Raw genomic sequence first — 14,036 nt, forward strand, 5'->3', positions numbered from 1 at the left:
GCCCAATTTTTTACCATGCGCGCAGAATACTAATTATCGTTTGGAATGTCCAAAGTTAGTAATATAGAACAGTGCGATAAGTACGACTAATGGAATTGGTTAGCATTTTCAAGGACAGAAGTTTCATAACTGCACTTTTAAAAGGCATGAGGATCGAATTTTTTTAAATAAAAATTTCATGTTCTTTTTTATTTATTTTTTTCAATACCCGTACTTATTATACACACTTAAATACTAGAATTTTATTGTTTACACAATATATAATAATGATATGAATAATCAGTTAATATATAATAATATGAATAAATCATGGAGCAAAGGAAAATTAAAAAAAAAATGTCATTGATGAAAATCGGTTGTTCGGGTATCAATAAGCTACCTCTATCCGTATTATTTTTACGAACCTGATGTAAAAATCCTATATCTAGTAAACAAAACGAATATAATGATATACATAGGTTATCGAAAACCTCAATAACGGTAGTTCAGTGCAAAAGAATCGGAACCTGAGTATGAGGTTCCAGGTATGAAGGTTCTCCACTTAACCAGGTTTCACTATTTACATTGGTATATACCACAAAAGCAATGCAGAAACACCATAAAGTTCCAATTAAAAATTAAAAAATCATTAAAAATTAAGCCCTATCTAGACATTATGAAGGGCACACCGTTTATTTATAGTTTATGCTACATTTATAAATAAATTATTTCCGTCCATGACGTATATTGCATCAATTGCATTATTTTCAATAATAAATAAAGTTCGGTTCAGATAAATTAAGGAAATCCAAGTGGGGCCCATTGGGGCCAAAAGAGGGATTGTTCGAAAGAGTTACCGCGGCACTGGTACATAAAGGGCTCCAGAAGGAACATGGTGGGGTTTAGTCAGTAAGAGTTTGACACTACCTCGCACTGCACTCACAGCGGGAAGGGTAACTATATGTATGATTTCCCAACCTAAAAAATAACGATCTTATATTGGACACAAGCCTCTTTTCAAATTAAGAGGTTTTACCATAATCACATCATGACAACTTCTCCCAACTATGATAAGGTCAGCTTCCAGTCTAACCGGGTGCAACTGAGTACCAGTGTGCCACATAAAGCGACTGTCTATCTGACCTCCTCAATCCAGTTACTCGGGCAACCCAACACCCCTAGGTAAGATTGTCAGACGTTCTGGCTTCTGTCTTCCCGTAATGACTGCTAAAAATGGGCGTCGTGGTATAGATGGTAAAAGGATCGACCGCACCAGGCATGCAAGTATCATAGAACGACCTACGCGGATAAAAACTCAAAGAAAATCTATCGAAGATGGGCGAACACAGAAGGACACCTAAGTGATGAACTGATTTTCCTCAGCTATTATTTACAATGCCCACATAGCAATTAGGGTATAGAAATGCTAATATTTTTATATATATAGACATAGAGACGTGCGACAATGAATTGAGATACAATACACCCCAAAATATTCTGGACTAAATTATCCCGGTATCATAGATGAGAAAACAATTAAATAATAAGCCTTAACGTCAAAATAAATGGCGCCAGAACAATCGTCATCCAACAACCCTTCGATTTTCAAAAAGAACTGTCATCACCAACAGAAATGTCACTTGCTTTTTTTTTTATTTAATTTTTTTTTTGAGACCTTGCCCGCATCACTGGTCCGCCTAGTCTAATCCTTCGTAGTAAACAGGTACTACTTGTATACACTTTCAATATCACTATACCGCGGTTGTACTCGCTATAAAAGACCGGTGTAACACCACAACAGTATTCAGTAGCTATCCTGCAGTCAACAAGAAGTGCACGATGAGATTTCTGGTAATAATTTCATTTTTTATTTACCATTTTTTTCTTTTATATATAAAAAAGTGATAATGATAACAGAACGTTTTGGAAAAAGTCCATCTCAAAAAATACTATTTTTAATCTTAATTTTATTTACAATAATCTCAAAATAATATTTTCTATTATTTTATCAAAATAATCCTAGAAATTAATTTATTTAAAAAAAATGGCGCTTAAAATTGTCATCTGTCAATTTTCCCGCCGAATACATCTTTGTCAAAAGAGTATTTAAAAATGCGTTCAGTTGTCACTATTTACATATCTTATTCATTTAACTACATAAAGCTTATCATATAAATAGAAAAAAAGCTTAGAATTTAAATTTTTACTTTACTAAGCTATTTATCTTAGTAATTAACCATACATACAGTGTTTATATTCTTTATATGGTGTTTATTAAGACTTTGTATGAATAAAAAATAAAAAAAGCTATTTCAATTTGTATGACAAGGTTGTATATCGAATATATTGAGTTACATATCACACCTTAAAACTTGTTTCTTGTGGTATGAAGTACAAGTAAATAATTACTTAATTGTCACTATTTGTGTAGCATTTTTGCACATTCTTCTTAATTTCTTAGTCATATTTGTACAATATACTCATCATCATCAGACCTTTTTTATCGACCCACTGCTGGGCAAAAGCCTCTTCTTATACAGAGAAGGATTTAACGATATTATATACTATTTAGTTTTTATTTTAATTTTAAATAGCCTGTACTGTCCCACTGCTGGGCAAAAGGCTGCTATCTGATAGTTTTGAAAAATATTTTTTAAAACAATCTTAAACATTCTGGGCATTATTGTTTTTGAATAACCTAACCTTCTTTCCGACACTTTACTCCTCGAAGATTACACATAACATATTTAAATTGTCATTCAAACATAGATACCTACTATTTAGCTACACCCTTCACCATATTGTACATACCTTTATTGGGCCCTAATTTCAAAATACCTCCACATTGCCATTACAAATAAACAAGCTATTCAAAATAATGTCCAACCATTACAATTATATTGCAAAACAATACTCATTCGTTCACATTATCTCAATACTTGTCTATGACTAAGTATTGTTTATCTGTGGCACGTATAAAATGTCAATCATCTGGTTTTGTGGCGGGAATTAAGTTACGCGATAATGGATAATAGTTTAATGTTTTCATTTAAATGTGGTTTAAGATAAGCATAGTTATGATTGTAATAATTAACCAGATACTTTGATTTTATATACATAGATATTTAAATTACATATTAAATCTACATATTTAGAGATAAAAAGGAAATATTAGAACTATGTATCAATGTATTGCTATGTATTATATGCTTTGATTTATGTAAAAAATTGGGCCGATTTTATCACGAACTTAGGGACGATTTTCCAATAGCCAGATAATCTATCTGAAGATATTATAGAAAATATGTCAATTCGTCATACTCATTCCTCAGATACAGTTTGACATTTGTGAACCAAAAAAGATTATTTTTGAAATCCATAAAGCACAGAACAAAGATCTTATTTTCTTCTGCAGCATTAAAATTGAGAGGAATCTAATAGTGTAGATACCTTTTTAATATATTTTTAAGACATAAGGTAGCCTGCAATTCCACATCAAATAAAATAGCATCATCCCCACTTTTACACATGTAATAACTAATCTATCATAACAATAATTAAATTACTTAATTACACAAAAAAGAAATCGATTAAATCAAAACGCGATTATTTCTTCAAATCGATACATCGGTTCCACAATACAATGATTGATGTGGGAAAAATATAAACGACGTACGGACTACATAGCTTTGCGTGTAAAACTACAATTTTATTGTTTTTATTGAACAAACGCACGTGAACACATCAGTCTTGTATTAATTAGTAGTTCGAACTTGAGGTTTTTCTATATTTCTATTAGTTCCGCCCGTATTTTCTACCTATACATTTTCCAACTATGTTGGGGTCGGCTTCCAGTCTAACAAGATGCAGCTGAGTACCAGTGTGCCACATGAAGCGACTACATATCTGATCTTCTCGACCCAGTTACCTGGGCAACACTATACCTCTTGGTATTGGCTGTCAGACTTTCTAGTTTCACGTAGCAACTGTCAAAGATGTTCAAATGACAGTCGAGCCCACTAATTTAACGAGTCTTCCAAAAGACAGAGGAACTCGTCATGACAAGATGGTCACTCATACACAGACCACGCCAAGCGTTGCTTAACCTTATGATCGATCTTCCCTTGCGGCTATTACATAGCCACGCGCTCCTTTAGAGCCAGATATTAATACCTTAATAGAAAAATATGCTCCATTTTTTACCCAACATGCCAAATTAAAATACCGCGCGTAATAACAAAAAACGTCAATCACATTCCATTCCACGCAATGTCATTATCAAGGCCGGCAAAAACTTCGTACCATAGACGACATGTAATTATTTTCATGTGCTACGTTCCGTTTTTGCTACGTGTCGCTAATATGACTGTAATTAATTCGTGGTTCGAATACAAGGTGTTATTTTGTACAAGGTTTTATGTCAATTGATATATTAATTGGTGTATGAACTTCATCTTATTTTTATAGATGTACATTCAAGCTTCCTAACACTTCCCCGCCGTTCCATAAGAATCTATAGTGAAAGACAACTTCCCGCACCCGGAAAAATGTGGCCCATGCCATTTCTTTGGACTTGCTTCTCATAAAATAAATGCAGAAGTGCAGAAATGCAGAAGTGTACTTCTGCACACAGAACCCCAAAAACTAAAAGGGTCTTTTTCTATCGTTTAGAAGACGAAAACTTTCACATGTCCTTTAGAGTTTTTAATTCACTCTTACAGTATCTGCATCTTTATGATCTCTAAAAAATCTTCTATCTGAAGAAATTTAACGAAAATTAAACCATATTCCGCGACCAAAACTGCAAAGCTTACGCAATAACAAAACGCTTTGAACAAGTCCATTTAAGTACAGCATTACGCACGTGCCATAACTAAACGTAGTGTCAAGGTCGCTCATTGCTATGCAAAGAAGCCTCTCATTGTGAATGTTATGAAAAACGTGTCAATAGGTATTGTCTTGCTAATATATTAGTACAGTAGACTGCACATCAGTGGTAACTGTCATGCACCTTAACTCAATAGTAATGAGTACGATTTTCCTATAAAACTGTTACCACTGACCTGAAGTTGACTGTACAGACAACTGCACTCAATCTGTCAAATTTCTTCAATGGATTTTCAATCTTATGACAATAGTGGAAGGTTAATGTTCGAATTTGACAGATTCGGACAGGTTGAAGCCAAGGAAAATTGCAATCATATACTAGGGATTGTTTCCCTCTCATAGCCCGATGGGACGGCAATCCGACACCACCGGAAAGAGATCAGGCGCAGGACCGACATTAACGTGTTCTCCGATGCACGCGTGTATCAATTACCAACTTCCAGACTCCAGGCGCCTTATTGAGTCTTTACACTCAGCAAAGCAATTTTGGCCCGACTGGGACATCGAACCCGAGAGCCAAACAGTCGCAATTGTGAACACTAGACCAACGGGGCATAGATTCTACTAATTATATTTAAGCGTTATTTCACGCGAATTTCCTAACATCCTAAGGAAATTACTTCTTGTACCAGGAAACCTATTGTCTAGTATTTGACATCTTAATTGGTTCCGCGATTAAACTAGGCACGCCTAACAAATAGCTGTAGCAAGTAACTTTGATAGTTACATTATAAACAAAAATATGTACCTCTATGTACAAACCAACCATCTATATCATCAGGTTAAGATATAGTTATGTACTTAAAAAAACAATACAAAAAACAAACGGATTTAAGAAAACTGACACTAAGACTAGGTTCACTTGATAAGATTGTTACTGTCCCTACGAGGCACTGACCTCTTCTCATACATAGAAGGCATTAGCATTATTCACCATGCTTTTGTCCAAAGACAGTTTGAAACTTCATTTTCCGAAACCAAACCATTCATACAATTCTTCCAATCTTTCAACAACCTCAAACTTCAAAACCGTAAAATCCCGCCAAAAGCAATGTCAAAATCCAAAGCTGTCACGGCTGTCACTGTCATTGTACTCCAACATGGCGGATTGCGAAACATTTCACTAAAATATTTAAGGCGTAGCCGTGTTCCAAATGCATAGGGTTTGTTGCAATATTATAATTGTAAATTGAGGTTTTAGGCTATAATAAATTAGGGTTTGGTTTTGAACCTGTTTTGTAAGTTGTCTTGTTCAATGATAGAGGAAATACATAATTGTTTTATATAATTTCAACTAGCTGTTTATCGATCACCCGTGTCCTAGGGGAACTACTTCCCCTACATAGATAAAATATAGCTTATATTAATTGGAGATAATGTAGCTTCCCTGACAAGATTTTTCAAATCAATTACTCGATATAGTTTCGGAGTCTTTATAGAGAAAAAAATTAGGAAGATGATGGACGCTATGTCCTTCCCCAAAGTTCAAGTTTCTCAAAATTCCTTCCAAATCAGTTCAGCCGTTGTATTCCTATATTACAAAAACTCAAGATTTACTTAACCCAGTTACAGTTAAACAAGAAACTGTTTAAAATTCACAGCGCTTCGTAGAAACATCACTTGCATGCGTAAAATGGAACGTTCGATAACCAAATAAACAACAATTTTACACAATACCAAAGTACCGTTGCGTAGATCCTGTGAAACGATTATTCAGAATTAACATCGAGTGTATTGTTACAAAACATAATTCTGCGCAGAACGGAACGTAGACTGGCAACAAAAAAACCACAAAAAAGTTGCTACCTTTTTATGATCATTGGAACTGACACTAATGTAAATATCACAAAAAAACAATTTGACTAATTTTCGCGAACTTCAAACTATTAATTATTTTAGTTGCAACCGTTTGACAGGTACCTAATTGATATACACGTTTTGATAATACAACTGTTGCCTACTGTTTTATTAATGGCTTGTTCAACATTCCAATGTAGATTTGATAAATGGTAGGTCCAGTTTTTTTTATTGCTCTAGCCTCGAGGAGGACAAAGTTCCAACACATATTGTAATGAAGATTCATCTAATAACTTCATCTCAGAGAATCTTCTCCTATTTTATTAGATTCAAATCATTTAGTATCTCCCACTTTGTCTCACAAATAATTCCTATTATTTTTTCTTAATTATTATACAAGCGATTTCATCCGCATCCCTTGGGAAGTACTTTACGCTCCCGGATAATAAATAGCATAAAGCGTTCCTTAGATATAAAGGCTATCTAATTCTTTTTTTTTTTAATCGGTCAAGATGTTTTTGAGATTAGAGTATTTAAATAGTAGACTTCCTTATCCTTAAACGGATTTTTTTTTAACACGTAACAAAAAGTTGCGCAACACTCATACAAAATCGTCCGCCTACAACTCCAATGCTAATAGAATTTTGTCATACCATTTTTTCGGGCAAACGTTGCTCGCTAATAGCAATTAAGTTTTTAATTACACATATGGTAATGAAAAGAAGTAACTTAGGTACGTCGGCATTTGTACTGGCAAAAAACGGGAAGTCAGTTTGCAACGCTGAATAATTTAGAAGCTCCTGTATAACAATTAAGTAAACCATACATTTTAGTTGAAAGATAATAAGGATATAAAACATCATTATCTGCCTAGCTTTTTCCAAACTATATTGGGGTACGTAAATATCAGTCTCGCATCCGATCTCTCTCCTGTCGTGTCGGATTGCCGTCCCATCGCGCTATGAGAGTTAAGGAATAGTGAGTGCACCTGTGTCTGCGCGAATGCTTGTGCACTATAATATGTCCTGCGCAGCTGGGCCTGTTAATCAACTTTGTCTGAGAAAAAGCCTTTTTCAGTTATAACCAAAAATTATATGCAGTTATTAAAACATTATCCAGTTATTTGTACGTAAACGCAAAACGGAAGTACACATAGAGTTATTATAACTTTAATCTATTTCCTAATCCGCATACATATTCATTAGTAACGCAACAAAGCTATGTAAGTGTGGATATTTGAGGCTAATATTTCACGGGTTTTTGAGCACTAATTATTAACTATCTTGTAATCAGTTGATAGCGGAATTAACAAGTTTTTCTTTTGTTGTTAATTGCTCGATTAGATATTATCGTGAAAACAGTTATTTAATTGGTTACGTTTTTATTGGATAATACATCGATTGAAATCGGTATTGATGTAAACATTGCTATCTGATAGACTGATACAAGTAATGATAAGGTAACAAGTGCTTGTGCAAAAGCTGAAAAGTGAAAGGAAAGAATACAAATAGGTCTGAAGTAAATTTTCCAAGAGAGTGTGCAAGATATGTAACTTAATATAAATGAAATAACTTGTATATTATACCACCTAATCATACACCCAACCCAAAAGGATTACCCAATCATAAGGCACTAAATACTTTACTTAACTTTTAAAAGAAGCCTATATGTTATTCTGACATATAAGCTACTGCCTAGTAACAACAAAATCAATCCATAAACCTTCACAAATAATATTAGCAGGATGTCTTCATTATTTTCTTTCATCCTTCGCACCTACACACCCTCACACATGCAAAAAAACACAGACCAAAACTCAACATATCCATCCTTCTTTCAACAGATCGCCTTTGTCGCCATCCTCGGCTATGCCTCCGCCAGCGTCATCAGCCCCCTAGTCTACGGGGTGAACGCCGGCGACGCTCAGGCAGCAGCCATCGACGCCACGGTAGCCGCCCAGGACCACGCCCGTGCCGTCGGCGAAAGCCAGGCTCGGGCTGCCGAAGCCGCCGTCCAATTCAACACTGAGGCAGTCCGTCAAGTCGCCGAAGCTAACAGAGATTTACATGAGAATGCGTACTGGGGTTCTTTGGCCGCTAACCAGAATGCCGTTGCCGCTGCCCAGTCTCATGCTGCTGCTGTGAGCGGTGTCGTTGCTGCTCGTGCTGGTTTGGCTGCCCCTTACGGCATTGCTGCTCCCTATGGCATTGCTGCTGCTCCATACGGCATCGCTGCTCCCTACGGCATTGCTGCACCCTACGCTGCTCACGGCCTTGGCATCCACGGCTGGTAAATCGATAATCGGCGCCAAAAACCGTTGTTTTAAAAATTATTATTTTTAAATTGGTAATTTTTCTGACAGCTGTTTTTGGTAACCCCTTTGTCGGTTGTATCTGGTAACACTGGTGGTGTTTACACTGTCAGTGTTGCCAGGTAATTGGCAAGGGTTTGCAACACCACCGCTCAATGGAAAAAAACATGCTCAAACGAACTAAGGTCTCATATAGTAACTCTCTTTGTAAATACAAGTAAATAAAACATGCCATCACTGCCAAAGTGTAAATAAACACGTTTTTACAAAACAAACTTTATGTGCTTTGATTTACGACTCCTTTTCACCCTGACTTATGAAAAAAATGTGACAAGTACAATTTGATTACATACACATAAGGTTATATATATACACACTACAGAAGTTTACAGAATCAATGTAATGGTCAATTGACACAAAACAAAAAAATGACAACCAGTAACAAAGCCTACTTAGATAGCTGTACCATCTAAAGGTAAAAAAGCAGACACTGAAGTCACTTCTAAACACAATTATTGGACATCTCTCCTACACATTTTTTGACCATCATTACTAATTTCCATCTTCTTCGCGCCCAATTGTTTTCTGGGTCATGCAACATGTTTCCCACTAACTACCATTCCTTTCTGCGAAGTTGTTATATTAACAAACACTCCCTTCTTATTAAGTCATCTTTCAGAAAATCCATGCATCTTTTCTTTGATCTCACTCTCCATCTATCAACATTCATACTTCACAAATTTTTACACAATTTATTTCACACAATAATCAAAGTATGTATGTATGTAGTTTATTTCAATCCCAAATACAAATATGTAACTTAAAAATCTGTTGAAACTAATCCTTACTAAGTACAAAATAATTAATATAGGTACACTTATAGCAAAATTAATTTATCTCTCTGTCTATCTGTCATGCTATCCAGACAAAACAACTACACAAATTACATGGAATTTGTGCTAAAGACATAGGTAAAGTAAGATCTTTGGAAGGCCATAGTAATAAGTAGGTGTCTCAAGAAGCAGGTAAAACTGCAACGTATTACCTAGTCTTAATATCGCACTAATAGATACCTATTAGAAAAAAACCTGATCTTTTTCTTCACGCAAAAAATTCATATCGGATTCTTATGGATATTAGCAGTAGTACTGGTAAAACATCAGAATAACATACATATAAGCTACTTTTTATCCAGATTCAAGAAGTACTTTTCAGGACCAGGACCAGGGTGAATCCAGAACGGAAGATATTTATCGTAGGTATACCTACATTTAATTCATACTCCTGTCTATCCTTTTAAGGGCGTTATATTAAACTATGCGAGTAAATAAGTATAATTATTCAAAAACCGGTTTATATAATCTAAACTAAACGAATCTATTGAAACTAATTACGTTCCACACATAATCTGACAGATATAATGTATATTAATGTGGATAAATTATAAGTTGTCTGTTATAAATTATTAGCAAGGAGTTGGTGACTAAGTATAACAGCTGCTGGTAGATCGATCGTAGAGTTAACCGTGGATGGGTGACCTGTGACCATCTTGTCATGATTATTCCTCCGTGTATGAGAAGGCACATTAAATTGGTGGGTCCCGGCTAGCATTTGAAGATGTTTGGCAGCCCTTTCGTGTAGTCAGAAGCCAGAAAGTCTGAAAACCCATATTAAGGAGTAATTGGTTGCCCAGGTAACTAGGTCAGATGGGCAGTCGCTCCGTATACGAGTATAACACTGGTATTCAGCTGCATATGGTTAGACTGGAAGCCGACCCAAACATTGTAGGAAGAAAAATATGTACATGTATGATAAAAGACACAAGCTTAACACAAGGAATATTTGGCCTAAAGGCCCTATGGCTTTCCCCAGCAGGGCCACTTGGGGCTGAAGCCTGCAGGGACTGCGGGATTATTCTAAAGTTACCGCGGCCCTGGTACACAAAAGGCCTAAAGCATTCAACTCCTGCCAATCTTTCGCCAAATATCTCAACGTAGCAACGACAAAAATATAAATCCACTACACAGAAGCAATAAAACCACTTAATCCCCATAAAAACGACTTCCTGAACTTAAATAAAACGTTCAAAATACCAGAGCGACGAACAAAGGAATTCTGGATAACTCGCCAAGCCCTGACGGTGTTGACAGGGTAATATGACCTTTAGTGTAAGGTAATAAGAGTTAATAACGTCTGTAGGTGTAGGGCGAACTGGTTACTTGATATCTAGACTGCCTTGGTGAGGGCGTAGCCTTTTGTCGGTCGTGATATAGGGAGTGGGAAGGTTGGCGAGCTTGTTGGGTGACAAGCTCGATGTTGCGAGGAATTGATATATACTTTATATGTACAGATATAGAAAAAGGTAAGGAAAGGTAGAGCCAAAATATACGGCTAAATTACAAGGCCAATTTTCTGGTATCAATAATAATAATAATAATAATCCCTGTTGCCCTCTTGTTGCTATTCAGTGACTGATTCCCGGGGGCCCAGTAAGTGAGTTGGCGAGTCTCCACCTGCCATTTTTACGTGTATTTATTACATTGTTATCGGCAGGTGCCATAGTTCCCGTAGTTTCCCCATTCCTAGTCCATTAGCATCCCATCACAATAGCCCAAGTAGTTTTCATCCATAGTTAGCAATAGTTTAGCACAGAACCGGGGATTGTCCTTGGGTACATTTCTATAGTGTATACAGGGATAATCGTCGGTTTTGTGTCACCATTTCATTAAAGTTGTCTCAAAAGGGCTTCAGCGTGTTGGCTTCGGCCCCACGTTCGCCTCCCAAAAATCCGGGACTCTATAGTCCCGAGGTCTGGTAGAGACATACAAGATAATAATAATAATTTTTTTTATTTTTTTTTTTTATTTATTCCTTTATTTCAGGCAACTAGGGCCCATAAAAATACAAATACACATATATATCTTACATTACAATACTTATAAACTAATACATAAAAATCACCATATCAACAAATATATACAATACTATATCTATACACAACTTAAACATACTATAAATATATAACAAATATTCTTAAAAAACTAATGCACACGATGTGTCGGCGTCGTGTTACGCTGACTGGTGTCACGTAGCCGGCCACGAAACCGGCGGTACATAACACCCTTCGGCCAAAAATCTTCCTTGAGGACCTTTTCAAGCGCTTGTGTCGGAACACGCACCACGAACGAGTTAAAATTCGTGTTGTGACGCGGCTCCAACCTCTCGACCCTCAAGGTCCAGTTGGTCTTAACGCGCAGATATTCTACGACCTCCTCAACCCTCGTAGAATGGTGCAGCCTGGACACGTACAGAAGCGTCGTTGGTATAGCTGGACGCAGCAGCATGTTGGGCCCCGCCAGCGCAGTACCGCACTGGTTCCGACAAGTAGGTTTCTTCTTCTTCCTCCTCTCGACCTTGATGAAACCATCTTTGTCGCACGTGTCGTCCTTGGGACCCTGCCTTCTCAAAACCTGGTTTGGTTTCGACCGGCTCTTCTTGCCCCCTTTAGTGTTTACCGCTAGTTTAACCTGCGAGTTTTGTGGCTCAACAGACTTTTTAGCAGCTACAATTGCTGCGTAGGCTCGTTTCGGGGTTGACGAACCTACACGAGTCGTCGTCTCTACCGGTGTCGAGGCAGGGACGGCGGCGGCACACGTTGCAACGCATGCATTCTCGGCAGTTGGTGACGCATTCGAGCCCGCCGACTCGAAACTGCAGATGGAGGCATTTTGCGCCCCGCGACGCGTGTTCACATTACTGTCGCTGGCGATAGGTGACCTACTTGCAGATATTACATTGCGCAATGCTACTAATTCTGCCCGTAGATCACTGATGGTGTTGTTGGACACCTCCAGCTGATGCTGCATCTCGGCCTGGCTTTGCTTAAGGATTGTGATATCCTTCAGCAGCCTGGTGACATCTACGTGGTCGAATGTGACGGGAGGAAGCTTGTGCAGATCCTTCGCCACGAATTCAGGCACGTCGTCCGGGTCGGTCTCCTTGAACAGCGTTATAATATCCTGGACACTCTTCTGTGTGCCATCCCTTCGACGAGACGGCATCTGGCTGACTTTGCCAAGCGTCGTGAACAGCAGCAACTTGGCACTGCTAATTTCATCCTCATTGAACGATGTCTTGCAGATCTGCAAGATGCTAATCTCGTCCATATAATCAATGGCATGTTTAATAAATGCCAACACTTCGTTGGCTATGAGCGTTTGTGCACTCATAGCGAAAACCGGGCAGCGGCTATAGCCGCGCAATTCGCGAATTTAGAATTCATACAGTGCAGCGCAAACACGTCCGTACTCGATCGCGTATCGAGTAAATAAATAAATCTTTATTAGGCATTCCAGAGTATACAGTAATAATTTACAATGACAACCGCACTAGGCAAAGCCTGTATCGCGGCTATCAACAATACGGTTTCCTTAAGGACTAATGAGATCAAAATACAAGTACAAGACTAAAAGTAATTATAACAAAAAGACAATGTGTGTGTTTGTGTGCGAGGTGTGTGTGTGTGTGTGTGTGTGTGTGTGTGTGTGTGTGTTATGTGCAAAAAATTTACATCCTCTTACCGTGTGGGTTTTAGTAGCTGTTCTACTTCGTTATATGTTAAATCATTTAAATATTTTGTAACCTTTGATTGAATTACGCGCGCCGTGTCGTCTTTAAATTTACAGATTTTACAGATTTTGTTGTATAAATAAGGAAATAAAAAATTTGAGAATCTTTGTGCAAAGGAAGTATTAACTGTGGGTACCGGGATTCTAAATATTCTATTTGTCAGCAGTTTGTTGTAAGATTCAGATTTTAATATTTGTTTATGTGTAAGACAGATAGCAGCTTTTATGTAAAGGCGGCGAATACTTAATAAGTTCGTTTCATTGTAAATAAGTGCTGTGGAATACCTTATAGGCTTTTTTAGCATAACCTTTAGCACGGACCGCTGAGCTCTTTCCAATGAGATTAAATGTGACGCAGCAATACCCCCCCAGGTGTTAATACAATACGTTACAATCGATTGGCAAAGAGCAATATAAATATATTTTGCAAGATC

The 14,036-nt window shown here is 37.2% G+C and overlaps 2 protein-coding genes across 2 annotated transcripts in view; one reads left to right on the forward strand and one right to left on the reverse strand.

The window, feature by feature from the left end:
* Positions 1-14,036, reverse strand: part of LOC110369629 (WD repeat-containing protein 7) — a 116,891-nt gene that overhangs the window by 71,564 nt on the left and 31,291 nt on the right. The window lies entirely within an intron of this gene.
* LOC110369633 (cuticle protein 1) lies at positions 1,676-9,249 on the forward strand. The gene is made up of 2 exons (XM_021325142.3): positions 1,676-1,830; positions 8,507-9,249. The coding sequence occupies exons 1-2, from the start codon at positions 1,819-1,821 to the stop codon at positions 8,954-8,956; spliced, it is 462 nt and encodes a 153-aa protein (XP_021180817.2). The 5' UTR covers positions 1,676-1,818; the 3' UTR covers positions 8,957-9,249.

The sequence above is a fragment of the Helicoverpa armigera genome, chromosome 27 (genome assembly GCF_030705265.1).
Source record: "Helicoverpa armigera isolate CAAS_96S chromosome 27, ASM3070526v1, whole genome shotgun sequence".
Taxonomy (NCBI): domain Eukaryota; kingdom Metazoa; phylum Arthropoda; class Insecta; order Lepidoptera; family Noctuidae; genus Helicoverpa; species Helicoverpa armigera.